The 25,511-nt window shown below is 43.5% G+C and overlaps 1 protein-coding gene across 18 annotated transcripts in view; it reads left to right on the forward strand.

Annotated features, from left to right (window-relative positions):
* The window catches only part of ATP6V0A1 (ATPase H+ transporting V0 subunit a1), a 64,522-nt gene that overhangs the window by 32,218 nt on the left and 6,793 nt on the right, over positions 1–25,511 (forward strand). For 6 of the 18 annotated variants that reach the window (XM_072780619.1, XM_072780623.1, XM_072780637.1 and 3 more), the window contains exons 10-22: positions 2,523–2,735; positions 4,152–4,302; positions 5,432–5,571; positions 5,900–6,057; positions 7,062–7,152; positions 11,228–11,346; positions 12,745–12,961; positions 13,335–13,442; positions 14,281–14,355; positions 18,370–18,477; positions 19,439–19,456; positions 24,268–24,385; positions 24,672–24,843. In XM_072780619.1, the coding sequence (XP_072636720.1) occupies positions 2,523–2,735; positions 4,152–4,302; positions 5,432–5,571; positions 5,900–6,057; positions 7,062–7,152; positions 11,228–11,346; positions 12,745–12,961; positions 13,335–13,442; positions 14,281–14,355; positions 18,370–18,477; positions 19,439–19,456; positions 24,268–24,385; positions 24,672–24,843 (1,688 nt within the window). The remainder of the gene's footprint in view (positions 1–2,522; positions 2,736–4,151; positions 4,303–5,431; positions 5,572–5,899; positions 6,058–7,061; positions 7,153–11,227; positions 11,347–12,744; positions 12,962–13,334; positions 13,443–14,280; positions 14,356–18,369; positions 18,478–19,438; positions 19,457–24,267; positions 24,386–24,671; positions 24,844–25,511) is intronic. The other 12 variants (XM_072780627.1, XM_072780631.1, XM_072780628.1 and 9 more) reach the window with 7 other exon arrangements.

Below are 25,511 nucleotides of genomic sequence, written 5' to 3' on the forward strand. Positions count from 1 at the left end.
CAAGCCAAGCCGAAGGCAGGTGCCCAACCGCTGAGCCACCCAGGTGTCCCATGGGTAGATTTTTATTTTAAATTTTTTTAAAAATAGATTTTATTTATTTATTCATGAGAAACACAGAGGGAGAGGCAGAGGGAGAAGCAGGCTCCATGCAGGGAGCCCGACGTAGGACTCAATCCTGGGTCTCCAGGATTAGGCTCTGGGCTGAAGGCGGCACCAAACTGCTGGGCCACCAGGGATGCCCATGGGTAGATTTTTTTTAAAGGCACAGGCAATATGATCAGAATTTGATCCTTGAAATACCTAAGTATATGAACTGAAACTTTAAAAAGGAGTTGAGGGGATTTTAAAAAGGAGTTGAGGGGATCCCTGGGTGTTGCAGCGGTTTAGCGCTGCCTTTGGCCCAGGGCGCGATCCTGGAGACCCGGGATCGAATCCCACGTCGGGCTCCCGGTGCATGGGGCCTGCTTCTCCCTCTGCCTATGTCTCTGCCTCTCTCTCTCTCTCTCTCTCTCTCTCTCTGTGACTATCATAAATAAATAAAAATTTTAAAATAATAAAAAATAAATTAAAAAAAATAAAAAGGAGTTGAGGAGTGCCTAACTGGCAGAGTTGGTAGAGTGTGTGACTCTTGATTTTGGGGCTGTGAATTCGAGCCCCATGTTGGGTGTGGAAATTGCTTAAAAATAAGTAAATAATGGGATCCCTGGGTAGCGCAGCGGTTTAGCGCCAGCCTTTGGCCCAGGGCGCGATCCTGGAGACCCGGGATCAAATCCCACGTCGGGCTCCCAGTGCATGGAGCCTGCTTCTCCCTCTACCTATGTTTCTGCCTCTCTCTCTCTCTCTCTCTCTGTGACTATCATAAATAAATAAAAATTAAAAAAAATAAGTAAATAAAAATAAAAAGGGATTGAATATCAAGGAATGAGATGTGGGGGTGGGGCAAAAGAAAAGCAGGGCATTGCTTACAAATTTACTTAGCATCCTTCCAGAAGTTTGAATAGTAGTTGTAGAATTGCCAACACCCAGAAGGAGAGAAAATAACTTTGTTCACTTGTTCCTTTCTTCTCAAGTGATACAAGAGTTTCTCGGGTGTGTGTGTGTGTGTGTGTGTGTGTGTGTGTGTGTGTGTGTTTAAAACCTCTATGGAAGTCAACACCTGCTGCCCTTCAGGAAGTAGTTACTACTTTTTTTCTGAATTGATTTGATGAGCCAAATATGATGGAGCCTTGTGCTAAAATGGCTAGTACTGCTTTTTCTCTTTAAAGAAATGTGGAGATTAAAAAAAAAAAAAAAAGAAATGTGGAGATTAAAGTCAATTTTCATGCAGAAGTGTGAGTGGTAGGTTGCTCACCCCTTGGCTTAGCCCCTCTCCTGCTATTGAAATCATAAATGGTGATAAACAAGTCAGTAGAGGGCAGCCCAGGTGGCTCAGTGGTTTAGCACCACCTTTGGCCCAGGGTGTGATCCTGGAGACCCAGGATCAAATCCCACGTCAGGCTCCCGGTGCATGGAGCCTGCTTCTCCCTCTGCCTATGTCTCTGCCTCTCTCTCTCTGTGTCTCTCTCTCATGCATAAATAATTTTTTTTTTTTTTATGATAGTCATACAGAGAGAGAGAGAGAGGCAGAGACACAGGCAGAGGGAGAAGCAGGCTCCATGCACCGGGAGCCTGATGTGGGATTCGATCCCGGGTCTCCAGGATCGCCCCCTGGGCCAAAGGCAGGCGCCAAACTGCTGCGCCACCCAGGGATCCCCTGCATAAATAAATATATATAAAAAAAAAAAAAAAAGTCAGTAGAATGTAAAGTGTCCCTGCCTCTTCCTCCCACTCTAGTCTTGGCAGTATGATTACTCAGGGAAATGTGTACTGGTTTCCAGAGGATCAGCACTGAAACATTTTTCCCCAAGAAGCCCGACACAAAGATAAAGCCTTATCTGCCCCCTGATAATAGTGGTATGTGGCAGTCTAAATCTCCTCTAAGGGCATATGTCCTTTTGACCCCATAGTGTCTCCTGTCCCTTGTTCCCTGGCATGGAGTCTCTCTTGGCATGGATGGATGATCACGTTCAGCACTACCTGTTTTCCATCATTCTCTGATACTGGTTTATGTTCAGGGCATTCTGCAGCTTACTGTTTTTAAGTATGGATTTTGTCAACTCCCAGGCCTATCATGCTGACTTTCTTGAGTCTGAGTTACAGACTCTACATGGAAAGTCATTGCTCTTTAATGATCCAGGTAAAAGCCAATGTGGATTTAGTGGGAAGATAAATATAGAGGAACTAAAAACTATTTTCCTCAGGCTTCTCTTCAGCTTTAAGCCAAATGAAAATGAATATTAGTAACTAAAACTCTTAATTTCTTATAATTTGCACTACCCCTCCACCCCCAAAAAGCCATTCTAATCAGAAGAAGAATAGATCCCTAATAACCCTTATCAGAACGCTATGCCTCTTTTCATTCATATCTTGAGATCTAAGACTGGTGTGGAAGGATCTCTCCTTGTTCCTTTCTCTCCCAAAAGGTTCTCAATCAAACAGAAGATCACCGCCAGAGGGTACTGCAGGCAGCTGCTAAGAACATCCGTGTCTGGTTCATCAAGGTGCGGAAGATGAAGGCCATCTACCACACCCTGAACCTATGCAACATAGATGTGACCCAGAAGTGCCTGATTGCAGAGGTCTGGTGCCCTGTCACTGACCTCGACTCCATCCAGTTTGCGCTCAGAAGGGGCACGGTAAGTCCCCCACATCTGGCAGTATAGCCAGGAAGAGAGGTTCCCATCCACAGTAACATTAGTTGACTACATTTTTATGGCATTTTTGCTTTTAGAATTCTTGAATATACTCATCTTGTACTCCTTTCATGTCCTAACAATACATTTTGTATAACCTTGTTTTCCAAATGTGGAAACTACAGTTCAAAAAACTTGAAATAACCGAGTACTTGGCTGGTTCAGTTGGTTGAGTGTCTGACTCTTGATTTTGGCTCAGGTCATGCATGACCTCAGGGTAAGGAGATCAAGTCCCGAATGAGGTTCCCCACTCAGTGAGGAATCTGAGATTCTCTCTGTCCCTCTGCCCCTCCCCCTCATGTGTGCACACACATGAGTTCTCTCTTTCTCTCAAAATAAAGAAATCTTAAAAGATTAAAAAAAAATGGACAAAATGACTTGGTCATATACCCATGATTCTTCAGAATGGCTCCTGACCAGAATATCAGTTTTCTTATCCGTTCTCTATGTCCTTCAGATCGCCTTTTTTTTTTTTTTTTTTTTTTGAAATTTGAGGGTGAGAGGAGGGAGAGCATGAGCTGGGTGAGGGGCAGAGGGAGAACCAGACTCCACACTGAGCAGGGAGCCAGACTTGGGGCTTGATCCCAAGACTCTGGGATCATGACCTGAGCCAAAGGTAGATGCTTAACTGACTGAGATACCCAGTCTCCCCCATCAGACTGCTTCTGAGGGATAACCCTGTCTAGTAATTAAGAGTTCAAAAAGATATGTTGCTTTCTCCATAAAAGGAGGACAAAACAATGATGCTCTTAGAAAGACAGATGAGGATATCTCAGACAAAGAAGTTCCATGTTTCCTTTGGCTGCACATTTTATTATTTATTTATTTCTTTATTTATTTTTAAAGATTTTATTTATTTATTCATGAGAGACAGAGAGAGAGAGAGGCAGAGGCATAGACAGAGGGCCCAATGTGAAACTCAATCCCAGCACCCTGGAATCATGCCCTGAGCCTAAGGCAAACGCTCAACCACTGAGCCACCCAGGTTTCCCAGGTTGCACATTTTAAAATTGAATATTTTGGGCAGTGGTGGAAAAAAAAAAAAAGATAAAATTGAATATTTTCACATAAGGATATTCTTTCCAACATTTAATTTAAATCTTTCATTGTAGATTTTATGCCTAGTTCCAATTTCTCCAAAGACTGGGCAAGAGTGAGATATAATTTACATGAAATAAAATGTGCCTATTTTATATGTATAGTTTGATGAGTTCTTTTTTTTTTTTAACTGGAGTTCAATTTGCCAACATCTAGCATATCACGTGCTATAGTTTGATGAGTTCTGATAAATTTATATACCTGTGTAACCACCACAATTAGGATGATGTAATTTTGATATATGTGTTTAATGTTTTCCAGGAACACAGTGGTTCCACTGTGCCCTCTATTCTGAACAGGATGCAAACAAATCAGACTCCCCCAACCTATAACAAAACAAACAAGTTCACATATGGCTTTCAGAACATAGTAGATGCTTACGGAATTGGAACTTACCGAGAGATAAATCCAGGTAAAAAAGCTCAAATCATCTCCCTCTAGAGGTTTTATTTTGTTGTTTTTGTTTCTTCTAATGCCTCCCTTCAAGTGTTCTTAAATAACTGGCATAAAACTAATGATGTTGTCAAGACCTCAACTCTAGTATAATTCCTGTAAAGATGTGCCCATTTTGATTGCTGCGTGGCATTCCTTTAAGAGGTGGTTTTATAGGAGTGAGCTCAGTGGATTAGGTTTTTTTGTGTGCCCTCACAACTATGAAATACACTCTAGCACACCATTTATTGGAAGTGCTTTTAATTCTTTTTTTTTTTTTTTATTTATGATAGTCACACAGAGAGAGAGAGAGAGAGAGAGAGAGAGAGAGAGGCAGAGACACAGGCAGAGGGAGAAGCAGGCTCCATGCACCGGGAGCCCGATGTGGGATTCGATCCCGGGTCTCCAGGATCGCGCTCTGGGCCAAAGGCAGGCACCAAACCGCTGCGCCACCCAGGGATCCCCTATTGGAAGTGCTTTAAGTAAAAAGTGTTTTCCCAGATTTCTGATATTTTTAAAGGGCTTCCCTATTCCAAGTTAGACAGGGAAAATACACAATTATTGACTATTTTAGACACAAAACAGATTTCTTTTTTTTTTTTTTCTTTTTTTACAAAGCAGATTTCATAAAGCAAAACCAGGGGAGTTAATTATTAAATCAGGAGTCTGAGAATTTGTTTTTAGCTGGTCTTCGGCAGGACTGACTTTGCTCTGGGTTCTGGGCTTTCTCCCACCTTCCTGGGAGCTTTATTTAGCTGAGAAATGGTTGCTGCACAAGGGAAGAAAGCTGGCCTGTCAAAGGAGCAGTGTTTGAGGGGTTAGAGAAAAGGAATTAAAGAACGAACCACACTGTTGCCAGGGCTAGGGACAAAACTTTCATTTCCTATGTTCTTTGTTTAAAATGCTAGCAGCCGCCCAGATCCCATCAGAGCTGCTTTGTGAGGATGTACAGATCCTGCCATGGAAGGTTTTCTCTGGCAATTCATCTGACCAACAGCTAGGGAATAAGTCCCCTTATACTGATCTTAGAGTATGTAGGAGAATGTGATCTGCCAGTGGTAGTTGCAGTTTTCTGTATTTGTTTTTTTCCTCCTTTGGTTTCTTTATAGCTCCATATACCATCATCACTTTCCCTTTCTTGTTTGCTGTGATGTTTGGGGACTTTGGCCATGGCATTTTGATGACTCTTTTTGCTGTATGGATGGTATTGAGGGAGAGCCGGATCCTCTCTCAGAAGAATGAGAATGAGGTAATGTCTGCTGTATCTGTGTTAGACTGAAACTTCATAATTTCTTAAGCATTCATTATATAATTATGATCTGAAAGTCTTTTATCCATGAATTTATAGTGAAGTTACAGAGGCTGTTTCTAGAGGAGTTATATTCATTTTAACTCTAAAGCAACCATGTACTGTGAGAACTTCTTGTTACTGTATTTTGGCCTTTACTCTAAGTTCCCTGACCCGGGGTGGGGTAAAGTACTATAAGAAGGGTCTAGAATATTCTCAATAATATTCTGTTGTCACAACATGAGCCACAGGCAATATTTTTCATTGACTTCTTTGTTCTGGTTCCCAGATGTTTAGCACTGTGTTCAGCGGCCGGTACATTATTCTTTTGATGGGTGTGTTTTCCATCTACACTGGCCTCATCTACAATGATTGCTTTTCCAAGTCTCTTAATATCTTCGGGTCATCCTGGAGCGTACGGCCGATGTTCACTATATATAATTGGACGTAAGTTGCAAAGAAATTAAAAGTCAAAGATTATTCCTTTCCTATTCAGCTCTGATTTTCCAGACAAGAAGTAAACTTACACTTATTTAGGAAATAGCTGACAGCATCTCTTGTTTCAGAAGAATGCAGTGTCCCCTTTTATTTATGCCCTGGGCTGGTAAGTTCTTTGTGATTCTTTTAGCACTGTCAGGAAACTGAGTGCTTGGGACACCTGGGTAGCCCAGTCAGTTAAGCATCTGACTCTTGAGCTCAGCTCAGGTCTTGACCTCAGGGCTATGAGTTCAAGCCCCACACCCAGTGTGGAGCCTACTTAAAAAAGAAAAAAGAAAAAAAAAGATGGGGCACCTGGTGTCTCAGCCAGCTGAGTGTCTGCCTTTGGTTTGGGTCATCATCTCAGGGTCCTGGGATCAAGCCCTGCAATGGACTCCCTGATCAGTGGGGAACCTGCTTCTCCCTCTCCCTCTGCCCCTCCCCCTGCTTGTATACTCTCTCTCTCTCTCTGAAATAAATTTCAAAATCTTAAAAAAAAAGAAAGAAAAGCTGAGGCTATAAATTTAGGCACATCGATTCTTTTTGTAAATTAAAAGCAGATTCTGCACATTACCCTACTTAGTTGTATAGGTGTATTTGTTTGTTGTGGTCTTTTTTTTTTTTTTTAAGATTTTATTTATTTGAGAGAGAAGGATTGAGAGCATGAGAAAGAGAGATAGAGAGCATGAGCAGGGAGAGGTGTAGAAGGAGAGGGAGAAGCAGGCTCCCCACTGTGCAGGGAGCCCCATGTAGGACTCAATCCCAGGACCCTGGAATCATGACCTTAGCTGAAGACAGAGAGCTACTCAGGTGGCTTATTACGGTCTTCTCTGATCCATTCTCTTACTTAGATGCAAGTACCTCCTCTTTTATTGATAATACAAGACAGCTATAATAATTTCTTTTAGGATCAGTTTTTGGACCCCAGCAGTTTCCCTCTCTTGATAAATGGAACTTTTTTCCTAACATGGTAGGGAGGAGACGCTTCGGGGGAACCCTGTTCTGCAGTTGAACCCATCTGTCCGTGGAGTTTTTGGTGGACCATACCCCTTTGGCATTGATCCAGTAAGAGCACTTCTTTCCTATTATGTCTAACATTAGTTGTGGGGTTTTTTTTGTTTGTTTTTTTAAGATTTTGTTTATTTATTTTGGAGAGAGAGAGAAGAGAGCACGTGTGTTGGGGGAGGGACAAAGGGGCAGGGAGAGGAAGAAGGAAAGAATCCCAAGCAGACTCTGCACTCAGTGCAGAGCCCGTTGCAAGACTTGATCCCATGACCCTGAGATCATGACCCATAGCTGAAACCAAGAGTTGAATGCCCAACCATCTGAGCCACCCAGGTACCCCTAACACCAGATTTTTAAAACTGTAACCCTGAAGTGAGAGAATTAAATTGAAGATAAATAGTTATTTGTTTTTCAATTAAAGTATTTTTGTTTCTTGTTTTTGTTTTTTAAAGATTTTATTTATTTGAGAAAAAGAGAGGAGTGCTTGAGAGGAAGAGAGCAAGAGCAAGAGAGCCAGCATGAGGAGCAGAGGGAGAGGGAGAAGTGACTCACCACTGAGCAGGGAGCCTGATGGGGGACTCGATCCCAGGACCCTGAGATCATGACTTGAGCTGAAGGCAGATGCTCAACCTACTGAGCCACCCAGGGGCCCCCAATTGAAGTATTTTTGGAAAGCCTTTGTTTATCTGTCCATAGTACTTCCAAACCATAAGAGACCCAAGTGCCTAGGGGAACCAAATAATTTTTCCTGCCCTGCTTCTTTCAAAGGTGGCTAATGATTTTAACCATAGGAAGATTGATTTTCAAGAGTCCTTCCCAGTTTCTGTTTAACTTAGTTTGGTTTTATATTTAGCAGATAATTTAACAAAGCAGAAGTAGTTCTTTCTTATGGATTTTTATATTTGTATTATTATCTTTATATACTTATAAAAACTTATCCCAGAATTAAACAAAAACCTTAGGGAAATAAAATGTGATCAGATCTTTTGTATTGTGCGCTTAGGGGAGACAGGGAAAGAAATCTAAGAATGAGCATTTAGAGGGACGTCTGGGTGGCTCAGTGGTTGAACATCTGCTTTTGGCTCAGGTCATGATCCCAGGTTCCTGGAGTCATGTTCTCCCTCTGCCTATATCTCTGCTTCTCTCTATGTCTCTCATGAATAAATAAATAAAATCTTAAAAGAAAAAATGAGCATTGGACAGTAAGCAATATAGCATTCCAGAAGAAAAATATCATTATAGGCCAGAAAGGTCAAAGTTGCTTTTAAAAATGGGCATTAATTTGGACTTCAGCAATATTTCTGGGGATCCCTGGGTGGCTCAGCGGTTTAGCACCTGTCTTTAGCTCAGGGCCTGATCCTGGGGTCCCAGGATTGAGTCCCATATCGGGCTCCCTGAGTGGAGCCTGATTCTCCCTCTGCCTGTGTCTCTGCCTGTCTCTCTCTCTCTGTGTCTCTCATGAATAAATAAATGAAATCTTTAAAAAAAATTTCAGATTGTTACAGATGGGGAGAAGTATGTGCAAAAGAATAGAAGTGGGGAAATCCAAAGTTACTCATTTTGATTATTACAAGAGCAAATATTACTGAAATGGTTATTGGGGGCCAAACACTATACTCTCCCCTCAGCATATCTGATTTCCCCTCAAAGAGTTCTAAGAGGGAAATACTGCTATCCCTATCATACATATAAGGAGACCAAGACCTGAAAAGGTTGAAAAACATTTTATGTACACATTTAACAAATGTTTACTGAATCCCTGTTGTGTGCAGATATGGTGCTTGCTGGAGGAAACACATAATTTAAGCTGTAGCTCCTGCTGTCAAGTAGCTTAGAGTCTAATAATATTAGGAAAAAATAATAATCATAATATTAGGTAACATTATGTAGTGTTCTATAGTTAACAGAATGTTATCTTTTTCTTTTTTTTTCTTAAGGATTTATTTATTAGTTAGTTAGTTAGTTGACAGAGAGAGAGGGAGAGCACAAGTAGGGGGAGGAGGCAGAGGGAGAGGGAGAAGCAGATTTCCCAGCGAGCAAGGGAGCCTGATGCGAGGCTTGATCCCAGAATCCTGGGATCTTGACCTGAGCCAAAGGCGACATTCAACCAACTGAACCACCCAGGCACCCCAGCAGAATGTTTTCTGTTGTTGTCTTGCATGCATCTCATTTGATGCTTAAGGGTAGGTTTTATGTTTGAAGTGCCTGTTGGATGCACCAGTATAAATGTCCACCAGGCAGTTGGACCTATAGAATTGAATTTCAGGGAAGACTGGGACTGAGAAAGTACTAGCCACAAATTTTCAGGTTAGAAGTCACCAAGGATGAGCTCCTCACAAGGATGCTGGTTCTGAAAAAATGATGCCAGGCTAGTTGGTGGAAGATCTGGCTTATTATGTTACTGAGTTTGTCCTTTATCCTAGAGAAGACAGTGCAGGTGCAGGGTACGTTTGGGCACAGGGAAGTGACTGCATCAGAGTCATTGATTTAGGAAATGTAATCTGATGGTTAAGTAGAGGCAGAAGAAATGTGGAAAATATTATAGCTGTCCAGGCCCTAAGTGACAAAGCTTATGGCAATTAATATTTAAAAATAGATGGAATGGCAGCACTACTGGAATATGATCAGCAAAACACAGACTATGAAACATCTACAAGATAAATGCCCCAGCTTCAAATATTTTATAATTAAAAAATTTGAGGGATAATTTATAGATTAGATGTTTAAGAGCTGTGTCAATGTAGAGACCTGATCTGGACTCTACTTTGAATAAATTAATTCTTTTTTAAAAATTGAGGCAAAATCAGGGAAATTTGAATACTGACTATATGTTTCATTATATTAAAGATTTGTTGTTGGGACATCTGGGTGGCTTAGTTGGTTAAGTGTCTACCTTTCACTTGGGTTGTGATCCCAGGGTTCTGGGATCAAGACTCCTGTCGTTGGGCTCCCTGCTCAGCAGGGAGCCTGCTTCTCCCTCTCCCTCTGCCTGCCACTCTGCCTACTTGTGCTCTCTATCAAATAAATAAGATCTTTAAAAAAAAAAAATTGTTAATGCTTTTGAGGGTAATAATAGTATTATGGTCACGTTTTAAAAATGAGTCCTTACCTAAAAAGAATGTGTGTAGCGGGGGAGGTGCCTGGGTGGCTCAGGCAGTTAAGCGTCCTGCTCGTGGTGTCAGCTCAGTTCATGACGTCAGGGTTATGAGATGGAGCCACCTGTCCATGCTGGGTGTGGAGCATGCTTAAGATTCTCTCTCTCTGGGATGCCTGAGTGGCTCAGCAGTTGAATGCCTCCCTTTGGCCCAGGGCATGATCCTGGAGTCCCGGGATCGAGGCCCACATTGGGCTTCCTGCATGGAGTCTCCTTCTCTCTTTGCCTGTATCTCTGCCTCTCTCTGTGTCTCTCATGAATGAATAAATAAAATCTTAAAAAAAAAAAAGGTTCTCTCTCCCTCTTCTTCTGCCCTCATCCCTTCTTCCACATGCAGGCACACTACACACGCTCTCTCTTTAAAAAAAAAAAAAAGAGTCTGAAATATTTACAGGTAAAATGATGTGATAAGTGGGCTTTACATCCAAATAATACAGAGATGTGGAGTAGGTTGCCTTATGATAAAATAATATTGACTTTGAGTATTGTTCACCTGCGTCATAAGTAAATTCAAGGTTGTTATACTGTCCTCTCTACTTAAGTCTATGTTTAGAATTTTCCATAATTAAAAAAAAGGCTTAGAAAATAGGTGAATAGGAACAGCCTGCTGGCTCAGCTGATAGAGCATGCAACTCTTGATCATAGGGTCATGAGTTCAAGCACCACATTGCGCATAGAGCTTACTTTAAAAAAGATAGCAGATTAGGGGATCCCTGGGTGGCTCAGCGATTTGGAGCCTGGCTTCGGCCCAGGGCGTGGTCCTGGAGTCCCGGGATCGAGTCCCACATCAGGCTCCCTGAGTGGAGCCTGCTACTCTGCCCCCCCCCCCCGCCCCTCTCTGTGTGTGTGTGTGTGTGTGTGTGTGTGTGTCTCATGAATAAATAAAGAAAATTTTATTTAAAAAAAAAGATAGCAGATGAATAATAATATCCCATTCATGAACTTTTTGTAATACCTTTTTGTTTCCTTGGGCTGTGACAGATCTGGAACATTGCTACCAATAAACTGACCTTTCTCAACTCCTTTAAAATGAAGACATCTGTTATCCTTGGCATCATCCACATGATGTTCGGAGTCACTTTGAGCCTCTTCAACCATATGTAAGTTGCTCTGTGTATGTCACAAGAACATGCATAGTTTTAATAATACTTTTGCCTACGGAAATCATGGCATCTTTGGGGAGGGATTAGGGGATTAGTAACTTAGAACTCTGTTCTACATTAAAGAGGTGCTTTTATAAAAATCTCCTATTCCTTTTTTTTTTATTTATTTTTTAAGATTTTATTTATTTATTCATGAGAGAGAGAGAAAGAGAGGGAGAGGCAGAGACACAGGCAGAGGGAAAAGCAGGCTCCATGCAGGGAGCCTGACGCGGGACTCGATCCTGTGACTCCAGGATCACACCCTGGGCCAAAGGCAGGCGCTGAACCGCTGAGCCACCCAGGGATCCCCTAAAATCTCATATTCTTAAAGGAGGCTTAATTAATATTAGTCGTTTAACAACAGGAAAAATCTTATGTCATTTTTTTTTTTAAGATTTTATTTATTCATGAGAGACACACAGAGAGAGAGAGGCAGAGACACAGGCAGAGGGAGAAGCAGGCTCCATGCAGGAAGCCTGATGTGGGACTCGATCCTGGGACTTCAGAACCACATCCTGGGCCAAAGGCAGTTGCTAAACCGCTGAGCCACTCAGGCATCCCAATCTTATATCATTTTCATCAAAATGAATGAGTTACTGTTTTTTCTTTTATGTGTAACTCAAGTAAAATTATGAACTGTGGTCTCAGAATGTACTGTATTTTCCAATTTCTTTCTCATGGGAAAAGATTGGTGGGGTGGTTCCAAACTGTTCAAGGTCCAAAAGTTTAGAAGTCATGGTTAATCCTACTTGTCTCTGTTGCCCCCAGTGTTTCTGGCTGTTGCTTCTTAAAGTGATAAAGACAGGATTGAGGGGCAGCCCAGGTGGCTCAAGCGGTTTAGCACCACCTTCAGTCCAGGGGACTGGAAAAAAAAAAAAAAAAAAGACAGAATTGAGGAAGCTGTAGTTAGGAAATCTAGTAAGTGCTCTGTTTTGGTGTAGGGCTGACCCTGAATCTGTTCACCTTTTTTTTCTTAAAAAAAAAAAAAAAAAAGTGTTTTTTTTTTTAAGATTTTATTTATTCATTCATGAGAGACACACACACAGAGAGAGAGAGAGAGAGAGACAGAGGCAGAGACACAGGCAGAGGGAGAAGCAGGTTCCATGCAGGGAACCTGATGTGGGACTCGATCCCGGGTCTCTAGGATCATGCCCTGGGCTGAAGGCGGTGCTAAATCGCTGAGCCACCCAGGCTGCCCCAATTTTTTTTTTTCTTTTTTTAAAGTAAGCTCTACATCCAATGTGGGACTCATATGCATGACCCCGAGATCAAGAGTCCCCTGCTCCACTGACTGAGCCAACCAGGTACTCCTGGGTCTGTTCACCTTTAACATTTTTTTCTTCTCTTCCTTTTTAGCTATTTCAAGAAGCCCCTGAATATCTATTTTGGATTTATTCCTGAAATAATCTTCATGACTTCTTTGTTTGGCTACTTGGTTATCCTTATATTTTATAAGTGGACAGCCTATAATGCTGATACATCTGAGAAAGCACCAAGCCTTCTGATCCATTTCATAAACATGTTTCTGTTTTCCTATGGGGACTCTAGTAATTCGATGCTATACTCTGGACAGGTACGTCAACCCAGAGGTGGACTATCTTAGGTGGTTATCCTAGAAGCCAGATATATCTGTGACTCTGGAAAATCCTTTAAAAATCTTTTTCGTGGTCTTAGTTTTCAGCCCATACATCCAGAACTAAATTCAACCCATCCTCCTTAGTTTCAGAGGATCTAATATAACTCCTGTATCCACAAGGGGTAGAATTTATAACTCTCATCCTATGAGACAATTCCTGGGCTTTGCCACAACATCTTCTTATTATTTTGAGAAGCTAGATAGAGTGTTATTCATAGATCAGTAGGAAAGTACTATTTGGGGGAAATTTGTGCTGGAGTTGGAAACTGCATGTTTGATTAATGTGATGTGCCTTATCCTTACTTTATAGAAAGGAATTCAGTGTTTCCTGGTAGTGGTTGCGCTACTGTGTGTACCTTGGATGCTACTATTTAAACCACTGGTCCTTCGCCATCAATATTTGAGGAGGAAGCATTTGGTGGGTGTATTTTTATTGCTGAAAGTTACTAGATTTTTTTTTTCCTTGAGATCAAGGCAATTCCTCATCAGATATAATGAATTGTGCATATGTCTATATACTCTTAAAATGCACTTGTGTCATATTCCCAGCACAAGCACTGGACCTGCTGAAATTAAAAACAAAAACAAAATACCACCACATGTATTTGCTGTTCGAACACCTGGATTTAGCTTTGAATAACTCAGGTAGAGAAAACAAGTTGGGATTTTTTTACCTTTCCTGGTCACGCTTTGCTCATGCTGTGCTCAGCAGAATCCAGGTCTAGGCCTGCCTACATGCAGTGTCAGCCAAATCAGGGCTGTGAGAGCTGCAGGTGGGTAAATCCTCTCATGTGGTTTGCCTGGACAACCACAGGGCTGACACCGAAATATTTTCTTTTAAAATGAGACCGTGATACTTTCACCAACCAAGACCTCGGAAAAAAATATTTGGTTTAAAGTACATGATTTTTTTTTCTTTTTAAACAGTAGCACATACACTTGTGTTTACTTAATATATGTGTGTTTATGAATTCTACACACACACACGCACCCACTTAAGTTACCAAATTTTCATTTCTGGTGATGCAGTAAAGCTTACTTATTACAGTGCCTAGTAAAACCCAAAAGATCTTATTGCATGACTTTCATACAGCTGTTAGATTATTATTCCTGTTGGAGAGCAGCTGAGTTACAAGATCCTCCTTCTCCCTTTTCTGACCATCTTCATCCTTCCATGTACCCTCCATTCGTCTCCCTCTCACTCCCTCCCTCTTTTGTTTCTTTCTCCCTTCCTCTTCTCTTCCATTCACTATCAGGAAGGGCAGCCTGTGGAGGCCCCAGTCAGCCCAACCCCGAGCCAGCAGGGACTAGAGGCAGCAGCGGCTGCAACAGTGAGTGAATTAAAACTGACAAACCATCACATTTTGTGTAAAAGAGGTGGCAAACAGTGCAGCAGAATTCTTTTCAATTATATTGAGAACATGGGACATGTATACTCTTGGGAAGTACATCCTTGTTACTCATTGAGGCAATGACAGAAAATATTTCTACCTCTTATGAATACATTCTAATACCATTCTTTGTCATTGGTCTGCTAAGTTTCTATTCAGAAATTTAAGTACAGTCATGTCTATGGAAGCAAAGTGACTGTTGCACCCTCTCAGAATCCCACCATCTTAATCCAAGATGGCAGCTCTTGGACTCCTCCACTGTCATGACTGTATTTTGTGACCCTGTATGAGATGAGTTTTCAGCATGGAGGGAGAACATTTCTGTGATTCTTGAATTAATTTCCCTGCTCTTTGAACTTCTGCTTTGGAGTAACATGTGGACATTTGGTCCATTTTAGCTATCACTTACTCTCCTGCCAGTGGGACTTTATACATGTCTATTCTTTTGTGAGAGACTCAGAAGCCCTCCTGTCCTCAGCTGCTCCATTGAGACCTCCAGTCTGCTATGGGTCTCATGTGTCCTCTGTATGTGATGCAATAACCAAAGTCATCTGTTTGGATCTTTCCTTCTTTAAATAACATCTCTTAACCAAACTCTTTTAAAGCACTAATATCAACTTAACCCAGTCTATTCTAGGTAATCAATAAGATTTTTAAAATCTCACCAGCAATGATCACACATGATACTGGTGTGATCCAGTGGCATTATACTCCTTTAAAAGAAAGTGAGATATTTAGATGGATAACCATTTCCTTCATTAAGTGTTTCTGATCATTTTAAACTTAGAAACCTGCTGTAATCATCCTTCTAGAATAAGTCAAAGGCTGACATTTTGGATCAGAAGATAATTTAATGTTGCTGCTTGAAATTATGTTCAAATAGTAACTTACTCTCCTTTCCTATGAGACATATTTTTTAAAAAGTCTACAAAGCGCATACCATCCATTTATCGATATTCTTCCTAAGTGGTCTTCTTTTTGCTAGCCTTAGCATATGTTTCTAATGCATCAGTCTTGATGCTTTTAACTCTGGTATCCTCTTCTGTGACACTATCCAAGCTAAAAGTCCACAGTCTGGAAAGCTGTACATTCATAGGGTCTTCTTTGCCCCACTGGTTCTTTTGCAAAACATCTGGTTGTAGAGAGCAAGCTGAAGGCATCAGGATGATCATTTTACAACAAGGACCCTGGATTATTGACCCTAAGGGCTGAGGATATGATCACTGATCTGTATTTGTTCTATTCTGTGTCCCTTAGTTGTCTGTAAGTGGTGTGTCTCAGTTCAATTTTTTCTTTTCTTTTTTCTGCTGATGTATATGTCTCATCCCCACCTTCCTATAATTCTCATGTCCTGTGTCCTGAAGGGATACTTGTTAGTGTCTGTCTAGGGTGAGAGGGTTTAACTTGTCTGCCCTTCTTTCAATCTGCTGGTTGGGGAAACCTTTGGAAACAACCTTCTGGTTTAGGAGCCTTAAAGTTTGAAGGCTGCCTGGACTCTGTAACCCATGCCAGAGTATGCTGGGGTCCTCTCCTGTCACCAGTGCCCTTTGTTGTACTTGTATTCCACCTTCTGAGAATGGTCGGGTGTAAGGTTCACATGTGCTGGAGGTGCCCAGGGTCTCAGGGCTTCCCAAATCCGACTACACATCAGAATTTGTTTCTTAGGATATATATTTTTTTAAGATTTTATTTATTCATGAGAGAGAGAGAGAGAGAGAGAGAGAATGAGAGAGGAGAGGGAGAAGCAGGCTCCATGCAGGGAACCTGACGTGGGACTCGATCCCGGGACTCCAAGATCATGCCCTTGGCCAAAGGCAGGCGCCAAACCACTGAGCCACCCAGGGATCCCCCTGTTTCTTAGGATATTAAAACAAAAGAAGCAAAAGAAGAAATCAAGATGGTCCATAATTCCATGACCTAGACAATCCCCTACTGACATTAAAAAGTGAAATTAGGGGGCACCTGGGTTGCTCAGTTGGTTAGGTGTCCGGCTCTTGATCTCAGCTCAGATCTTAATCTCAGGGTAATGAGTTCAACCCCCACAATGGGCTCCATACTAGGCTTGGAGCCTACTAACACACACACATACGCACGCACACACACACACACACAATTAAAGCAATAGGTTAGAGAATGCAAATAGTACCAAAAAGAAAGTTCCCCTCCCCCCAGACCCCTTCTCACAGGCAGGGAAATTTTACTTCCAAATTTTTTCTGCATGTATTTATTACCCATTAACATAAATATATATGTGTGTGTGTGTTTAAAACATACTAGGAAATTGTGTTTTGGTATATGTGCTGCCGAAGCGAGCACTAGGAATTGTGGTTTAAACTGTGACATTCTTCTGCCCCCATGATTTATCAGATTTTTAAATTTTTACCGTATCCTGGGAGAGTGTGTCACTCTTTTATAGTTGTCTAATGTTCTATGGAATGTTCTGTTGGATATGCTAAAATTGTGTAATCACTCCCTTGTTGATGGATATGTTGGTCATTCTCAATTCTTTGCTGTTACAAATATGAATGTAGGGAACATTGTTGTCCGTGTCCCCTGATAAAATTTCCTGAACATAGATGTTCCCAGCAGTGGGATTGCTAAGTCTCAAAGGGTATATGCATTTTTTTGTGTGCTTGCATTTTTAATTCTGATAGACAATAAAGGTGATGATACAGTTTGTGCTTAGGGAAATTTTTTTTAAATATAGATTTCCTAGGCTACATACACCCCAGACTTACTAAATGTACAATTTCTGGGGGTAGCATTTGAGAACCTCTGTTTAATTTCAAGGTGATTCTGATGGAGCTGGTTCTCTGACCAGCATGGGAGAAATCCCTGCTACAAGGAGAGAGAGTCTGTGCCCAGACACTGAGTTCCGGATAGTCAGTAAGCTGCACTAAAGAGGTGTGCACCAAAAGATGAAGCTGTAGGTGGGGACCTCAGGGCAGTTGACCAAACCTATTGGCACATCGTGTTGCTGCCCAGAAGGCTGTTTTGCAGAAGAGCAGCTTTTGAACTCTTGCCTCATCTGGGCTCCCTGATCAGAAACTGTAAGAGGTGGGTCTAGGGGCTGTTTCTTTAGCTCCTTTTCCCTCTGGCCAGTTAGCACTCATTGGTATTTGTTCGACTTCACCCCAGTTCTGCCTGGTTTTTATACTCAGAGTCCTTTTGCCTCTGTAAACCCAAGCTTTTCCAAGTCAGGTTGACTTAGAAATTCTGCTGAACACAATGCCTGGGAAGAAACAAACACCCAATCAGCATTTGCCCACGTACCTGTGAAAGAGTTGTAACACTCCAGAATCTTCCACTGAAGGAAAGGAGCCCTTTTCTTTTTCTTTCTTTTTTTCTTTTTTTTTTAACTCCATATTCTCTAGCCACGAGCTGATATACATTAAGTTTTTTTTCCCTTCCCTGAACTCAGAAGTCCTTTGTTCCTGGGCAGAGACTCAGTACACTTCTGGGAAAGGTTGCTGAACTCTTGGGTTTATCTGACCAGGTTATAGTCATAGTCACCATGTCATTTGGCTCCTTTCCCTCTTAGAAGGTCTGATCTTTAGTTCTAGAAAAACTTAGACCACTGGCAGCTTTACAGATCGAGCTATAGTCATTGTAGGAACCTGTTCATATGAAGCTTTTCACTCAAGCAGGCATCTCAGTTAGCCTTGACCAAGGCCAGTTTGGTGTATCCTGGTGCAGCAGGCAGAACTGCGTGTTGCCTCGTATCAGAATGAGGTGGTAAATGCAGCTGGGGCTGGGGCTGGGGCTGGGTCGGTGGTGGTTGGGGTGGGGACAGTGGTTTGTTTGCGCTTAGCTGTTGGATCAGCGGGTTTTGATTTTGTTGTTAGAATATATGCTTTTCTGAGGTTTGTATGTACTAACCATCGCCCTTCCCTATCTCACAAAATGTCACATTAAAGCCCAGGCAAATTCTACTCTTTCTGTTCATCTGTGTAGGGAACTCTCAACTTTGGTGGGATCAGGGTGGGCAACGGACCAACAGAGGAGGATGCTGAGATTATTCAGCATGACCAGCTCTCCACCCATTCAGAGGACGCAGAAGAGGTAAGATCCAGTGGCGTGGGCTTCCTCTCCTACTGTGGGTCAGCCCTTGTCTGGTGTGCGTCAGTGGCCTCCCTCCAGTCCTCTTGAAAAATGAAAATACTATTACTAGTGATCAGCCTGCCATCTGGGCCTCTTAGGGCACTGCTACTGTTTCCAGTGGGTGTTGCCTGCAGTGCCCGTGGGACCTGTGATCCCTTTTCTGAACTCGAACTCTGTGCTGCTCGTGGTACTCTGCATGCAAATCGAGTCACTAATTGTGCTCCTGGGGACCGAGGGCAGTGTAAGCCCTGGCTTCCCTGCTCTTGTGACCAGAAACACAGCCCTTAGGCTGTTCTTCATCCCTTACCCCTTCCAGGAATGGTTCCAGTTGGAACTGTAATTGCAGGTACTTTTAAAAGTCTTGTCCCACTAATGAGCACTTGTTGCAGACATATTATTTGAGCTTTTAAAAAATGTTATTTGCCTCCTTTCTACAGAGAGAGTGAAAAAGTAGGAAGGCCACATTAGACTTTTCTTTAAACCCCCAATGTCCAAGCTATTTGTTAAAATCCAGTCTCCTTGCCTGACCACTCCCACCACAAAGCCTCTGAACTAAACTTTTGAATGTCATCTATTCGTTATATCCTCTTCCCCCTGCCCCCAATTATATTCTTTTTGGAGCAAATAGAATAGGAGTTGACAACCCAGGTGACTGAACTTTTCAGTCTGAGTGACCAATTCCACCATGTGTATGACATTTTAAAAAAGAAACCATAAGGGTTGGGGTGCCTTTAAAAAATACGTATCTTAATGGTCTAAGTCTTACTGGTTTTGCTTTCTGTGTATGCTGAGGAGGCCTGCCTCCAACACATTAGACCCCTTTAATATTAACAGTTTTCCCAGAGAAACAGTAACCTTGTGCTGGTAACTTGTGACCTTGTGTGGCATGGCTTCCCACTAAGTGTAAATTTGTGTTTACAAGCCTACCGAGGATGAAGTGGTAAGAAACAAGCTGGCTTTGCCTTCATGTTTATCTGGGGCTTCTCTTCCCATCCTTGTGATCACTCTGCTGACCCTGCTGCAACCGGGGGCCACACATGACACCCGCGCATCCCGCATCTCATTGGCCATTTCTAACCAGTTTGTGAACCTGTGTCCTGAAAAAGCTCATCTCCATTAACTGCATCTCATGTCGGTCACCTCTGTCTTTGTTTCATTGACTTTGCTGATCTAATAACTCTGAGAATGGCTTTGAGAGGAGCTACAAGTAATGTCTGCTTTGGCATTCTTGAAGTAACCCCCTTGGGGGGGATTAAATCCCATTAGTCTTCGCCTTCCTCTCCTGTGGTGTTATGTATGGGAGTAGCTGTTTCCTCCTTGCTCCTCTGAGAGCTTGTGAGTAAAGCTCGCCCTTCCTCCCTGTCTGAGATGCAGCCAACCTCTTCCTACTGTCCTCATCAGCTTGATGATGCTTGACCTGAGAATTGCTGGACCCTCACTTGGGGTCAGCTCTACCTCCCTGTTACCCAGGTAGGAGGTAGACAGCTTTCAAAATGGAGGCTTTGCCTCTCTGATGCATTCTAAAAGAAACAATCCCATCTATGTGAAAGGAGTTCATATTATACCAGATAATAGAAACAAAGTTGGCTATTCAGGCCACATTTGGAGTAGAAGGCCTTCTAGCTCAGCAGTAATTCAGTTAGCAATACACAGATTTTAAATTGGGTTTTTAAAGGCCTTGCTGCACTGTTTGCATCTTCCCCAAAACTTTTCTCTAAAAATACCTAGACCCATGTACCCTTCCCTTTTTTGGCTCGTAGTCCTCTCCAAAAGAAAGTGGGATGAGAATGGGAAAACCTTTGTTGTTCTATGTAAAACAGATCGTGTTTGGTCTTCCTGAAGGCTGGAGTGGCTCTTTTGCTGGCATCCAGGAGCCTCTGTGTTCCTATGAGCAGCTCATCTGCACAGTCACTGGTTGAGCTGCCCTGAAGGGCTGGCTGGAAGTGTGTTCCATGTTAGTGAGGAGCCCAGCCCTCTCCCAGTAACACAGCCTCCAACAACACTGCTCTTTCTAAGTGTCTTCCTAATTGAGCACCCAATGCTATGATCATCATCAGAATAGTCCTCATTTGTAAGCCATGTCCCAGGGGCTTTGGATATCCACACAAGATGGACTATAATTCAGCCTCCCTAGTCTCTGGCCCCTCAGCTCCCTCAAGGGTTCAGCTTCTCATGGCTTCCTAAATAATGATGACATTTTATCTCTGTCAGGCACATGCACAGTCTAGTTCTCCACAGCCAGATTTGGATTAATTGTTAAAATTATCTAAAAGATTTCAAACAAAACTTTTTTTTTTTTTTTTTTTTTTTTAAGTCCAGCCTACTTCTTTTAGAACTTCCCTTTTTTGCTTGGCTGTGAAAATCTGTAGACCATTATTGCAGCCTGGTGGAAGTAGCAGTCTCTCTCTCCAGGGAGCACTCAGTCCAGTTGTAGACCAGGGCCAGGCCAATTGATTATCTGGGAAATCTTTAAAGGCTGTAACCACTCAGCAAGGGTCAGTGGCACTTCTCCCTACTGTGTCAATTCACCAGGTGTATTCATCCCACCCACCCACCCATCCATCCATTCATCCCATTAATCCATCTGTTCATCACACCCATTCATGCATCTTACCCATCCATCCATCTCACCTACCCACACATCCATCCGTCCACTCCCCCCAATCCATCCATCTGTTCATTTATCCCACCCAACCATTCGTCCATTAATTCTTTTATCCCACCCATTCATTCATTCACCCTCTATGTGCCAAGCTCTCTGTTTGGTGCTATAGAAACTGCAAGAAGAAAGACATAGTCCTTGCCTTCAAGGAACTCCCAGCTAAATTGAGGAAACGGGTCTGGGTGACAGATGGTGTGATTAAGGTGTGCCCAAGATGCTATGGGAACACAGAAAGAGGGCACCTGACAAGTACGGGGATGGGGGTGGAGAGAGAAGACCAGAAAGTGATTCCCGAAGGAGATTGTTGCTAAGCTTATTCTGGTCAAGCAGGAATCTCTGTGGGTGCAGAGTGGGGATGCAGACCCATCAGTGTGTAGAGTTATCAGAAAGACACAAGAGTGTGGGTCCATCACGTGTTTGAGATAAACAAGTACACAGCTTGGCTAGAGCCCAGGGCCAGGAGTTGGAGACCAGTGAGAGCGGAGCCTGGAGGTTGCAGAAACAAGCCGCAGTAGAGCTTTTGGATAGCAAGTAACTGGCAGAGGGTGGTGAGGCCAAAAGTGTCGCAGCATGTGGGCATTACTGAAATGCTTTAATGGGGGTGTCCTAGGGGATATTGGATTGAGGAGGGGTCACAGTCTGGAGGCCTAGAGACCCATTAGTCTGATACAAGTCATGAAAGAATCGGGAAGCCTGAACTGAACTGAGGCATTTGCAGGGGAGTTGGGAAGGAAAGGACAAATAATGAGGTTAAAGAAGTTAGAGCTACGGGTCCCAGGATCTTAATGAATATAGGCAGTGAGAGTGAGTGAGGATTCAAGATTGCCTAGTGACTTCCAGGCTTAGGTGCCTGGGGCCCTAGTGGTGATACTCTAATAGACATGGGGCGTGGAGTAGAAGTCAGTCCCGGTGGGGACAGAGGAAAGTAATTAATGAGTTTAGGAGGCATTGAATTTGAAGTACCTGTGGCACACTAGGAGATGCAGCATGGCTAGTTGGAAACAGGCAACATAGAAATGAAGATGTCCATTTGGGAGTCTCTCCTATGGGTGGCTGTCCGAGCCCTGAGCAGCAGTGCTGCAGGAGAGGTGTAGGAGCTGAAGTTGACCCTCCAGCGTTTAAGGAAGAAACAAGATGGAGACTGGGAAGGAGCATCCGGGGAGGTAGGAGGAAAACCATGGGCAGGCGAGTGTCTCAAGAGGGAGGAGGAAAAGGTGACAATGGGAGACACTGCAGAGGCTCAGTGAGGACACAGAATGTCTTAGACCTCACGTCTGAAAGGCAAGGGAGTGGGTGCAGGGAATGTTGGGTTTGTGGGACAGAGAGGGTAGAGGGCAAGGCGCAGGAGGTGAGGAGGGGGTGGGCTGTGCCCCTGGGGGAGAGTGTAGACAGGAAGTCTGCAGCCATGCCCCTCAGTCACAGCTGATTCCTGAGACAGTGACACTCCTACATGCTTTGGCTGTGTTTTTCACTAAATCCTCCCCTCACCATTGTCTTCCCCCATTATATAGAGATGAAAATTTGCCCAAGGTTACAAAGCAGGAAGTTGGGAAGAAGAGAAAGTGTAGAAAAATAATGCCTAGAAGAAAGGCTTCCTCCATGTTCTCCATTCTTCTGGGAGGAACTCTGGGTAGAATATAACTGCTGGGAAAAAAAAGAAGAAAGAATATAACTGCTGAAAAGGGGGCTGGTTCTATAGGAAACCCAACAGTCCCTGCTTTTGTAGAACTTTTAGGAGCAGAGACCTTTCCTTCCTCTGAGCATGGGCTCTGGGGGAACAGCCAGGACTGGTGGGAAAGAGCTCTTAGCAGCTTGTTGGGATTGAGGTAACGAGGATTACCCTGGTTCTTAGGATAACTAGGAGGCCTGAAGAGCTTGTTGCAAAAGAAAAGCCCAGAAATACTCAGAGATGGTCAGAGGTGAGGGAAACTGAGGCAGTTGCAAGATGGCGTGTTGGAGCTGGCCCCTCCCAACTGGCTACACCCCTGAGGCCTGGGCTGTTAGCACTTTACCAACCAGCTCCTTCTCTCCTCCTGTCCTCATGCAATTTCCCAAGACACTTCTGGTGTCCTTTGGGAGTGGAGTCATGTGAGTCTTGAAAGAAACTGGTGGAAAAACAAGACTCTACCTGAAGGTAGGGCAGGCTGGGGAGGCCCTGTGCTTCTGGGGTTCCTGGGTGGGCTGTGTGGGAGGATCCCGGAAGGGCCCACCTCCTATTCTTTGGTGGCTACTGATTGCTCCACCTGACAGAGGGAGAGGCCTCGCCCTATGCCTGGTGCTTCTGGAGCATGCCAGTAATTCTTCCCTAGCTCTGTTTGGAGCAGGCCTACAAATGAACTCCTACAAATGAAGCTTGTTCTAGCTCTCCCCCTTTATTCTGGAAACAATTTTTGATGTGGAAAGGAGAGCTGGGAGAAAGGGAGCATGAGAAAAACAGAAAAAAACAATAGATGTTCCGTGTGGTCTCAGTCAACTGGAGGATTTTGGAAAACTTTTCCAGAAATCTCCCTATGTCAACTTCTCAGAAACTACAAGGAAAAGTAGGTTACCTTGTTCCCCACAGGTTGTAAGAATAATAATCAAGGTGGCTGTAGAGGCTTAGCCTCACCTTGGCAACCCATCTGCTGAAGCCTGGCTGGGGGAAAACCCTTCTCTCCTGACTCAGAGCAGGGTACCTCACTTGGGCACGGTGAGGAGGAAGTCAGCTGGGGCAGGCCCAGCAGCAGGGCCCTAAGAGCCCCAGGTCCAGACAGTCTGTTTCTCTGAGTGCTTTTCACTTGCCATATATTCTCTTGAGCTTACAGCCTAGCAGGGGGAATCAACAAATGTGTCTAAAAGAATCTCAGGCTGGAGGTCATTAAAATATAGTGTATTAAGGGAAATGGAGTGTCCCAGTTGGGGGCTAAGCCAGGCAGGATTCCTGGGGATAGCATAGCTGAAATCACCACCTGAGTTCAACGCTGGGGGTTTCTGGCCCATGTAGCTGTTGGTGCTGGCGCTCAGGGCCAGGCTCAGAGCACCATGGGGCCATAGAACAATCTACATATCCCCTCCCAGCCTTATATCTTCTTGGTTTTCTCCCATGACAGTTTGACTTTGGGGACACTATGGTCCACCAGGCCATCCACACCATCGAGTACTGCCTGGGCTGCATCTCCAACACTGCCTCCTACCTGCGGCTCTGGGCCCTCAGCCTCGCTCATGCACGTGAGTCTGTGTCTCTCAAGTTGAAAAGTATTGTTTTCCCCTTCTCTCAGATGTAGGGCTTACATAGAGTGGAAATAACATAAAGGTTCTGGAATTATTCAGACTTCTGACTCCTGGGAGAAAGATGTCCAAATGGGAGGATTAGCACTTTTGCCATAGCTATGCACTATGGTTGTAGGAAGCCAGGGTGCAGTGAACACTTCAGTGAGGGATGGCAGAGCAAAATGGAAGGTCCATAGCACCTCTTGCCAAACTGAACCAGATGTCCTGTCTCTGCATTCCCTAGAGTTGTCTGAGGTGCTTTGGACCATGGTGATCCACATCGGCCTCAGCGTGAAGAGCTTGGCAGGAGGTTTGGCACTATTCTTCATTTTTGCCGCCTTTGCCACCCTGACTGTGGCCATCCTCCTGATCATGGAGGGCCTCTCTGCTTTCCTCCACGCACTGCGTTTACACTGGTGAGTTGGAGACTGGGGATGTGTCCTTAGCTGCATGGAGGGCAGCTTTCCTCTCATACAGAATCCAGAGACCCTAGGAAGTGTCTGCTTTCATTCCCATCATTATGGCCAAGGACCTGTGTTAGAAGTGAGCATCAAGAACTGTCCACAGAAAAGCACAGCTAACTTTTCAGAGCCCACAAGAGAGAATTCTCCAGTGGGTGTTGTCAGATTCCCTCTCGCTGCCTTTAGCACTCTTTACTGCTCTTTGTTGTGACTTAAAAGACCTGCTGAAGTCATTGCTTTGTTTGGTTGTTTTTTTTTTTTTTTTTTTTTTTTTTTTTTTTTTTTTTACTCTGGCATAAGTTCTCTCCTTTCTTGGGAGTGATGGAAGCGACTCTGGAATAAATTTGTAGCCCAGGAAGATGCTGGAGCACACTGTACTCCAGTTTTGTCCCCCTTTTCTGTCATTGTGCCAGAGTCTTTGGGTAGGATCCCTGGCAGCTTCTTCAGGAGGGCAGGTTTGGATTTGTTTGTATTCTTTAATGTAGTTTGTGGCTTTTAATGGCTCTGCCTGGAGAGAGTTAGCTCAATCCCAGGGAGTGGGAGAGGTGGAGTCTGGTCCAGGCAGTGACCATGTGACCTCAAGGTAGGGTTGCCAGATTTAGCAAATAAAATTATAGGACATC

The sequence above is a fragment of the Canis lupus genome, chromosome 16, assembly GCF_048164855.1.
Source record: "Canis lupus baileyi chromosome 16, mCanLup2.hap1, whole genome shotgun sequence".
Taxonomy (NCBI): Eukaryota; Metazoa; Chordata; class Mammalia; order Carnivora; family Canidae; genus Canis; species Canis lupus.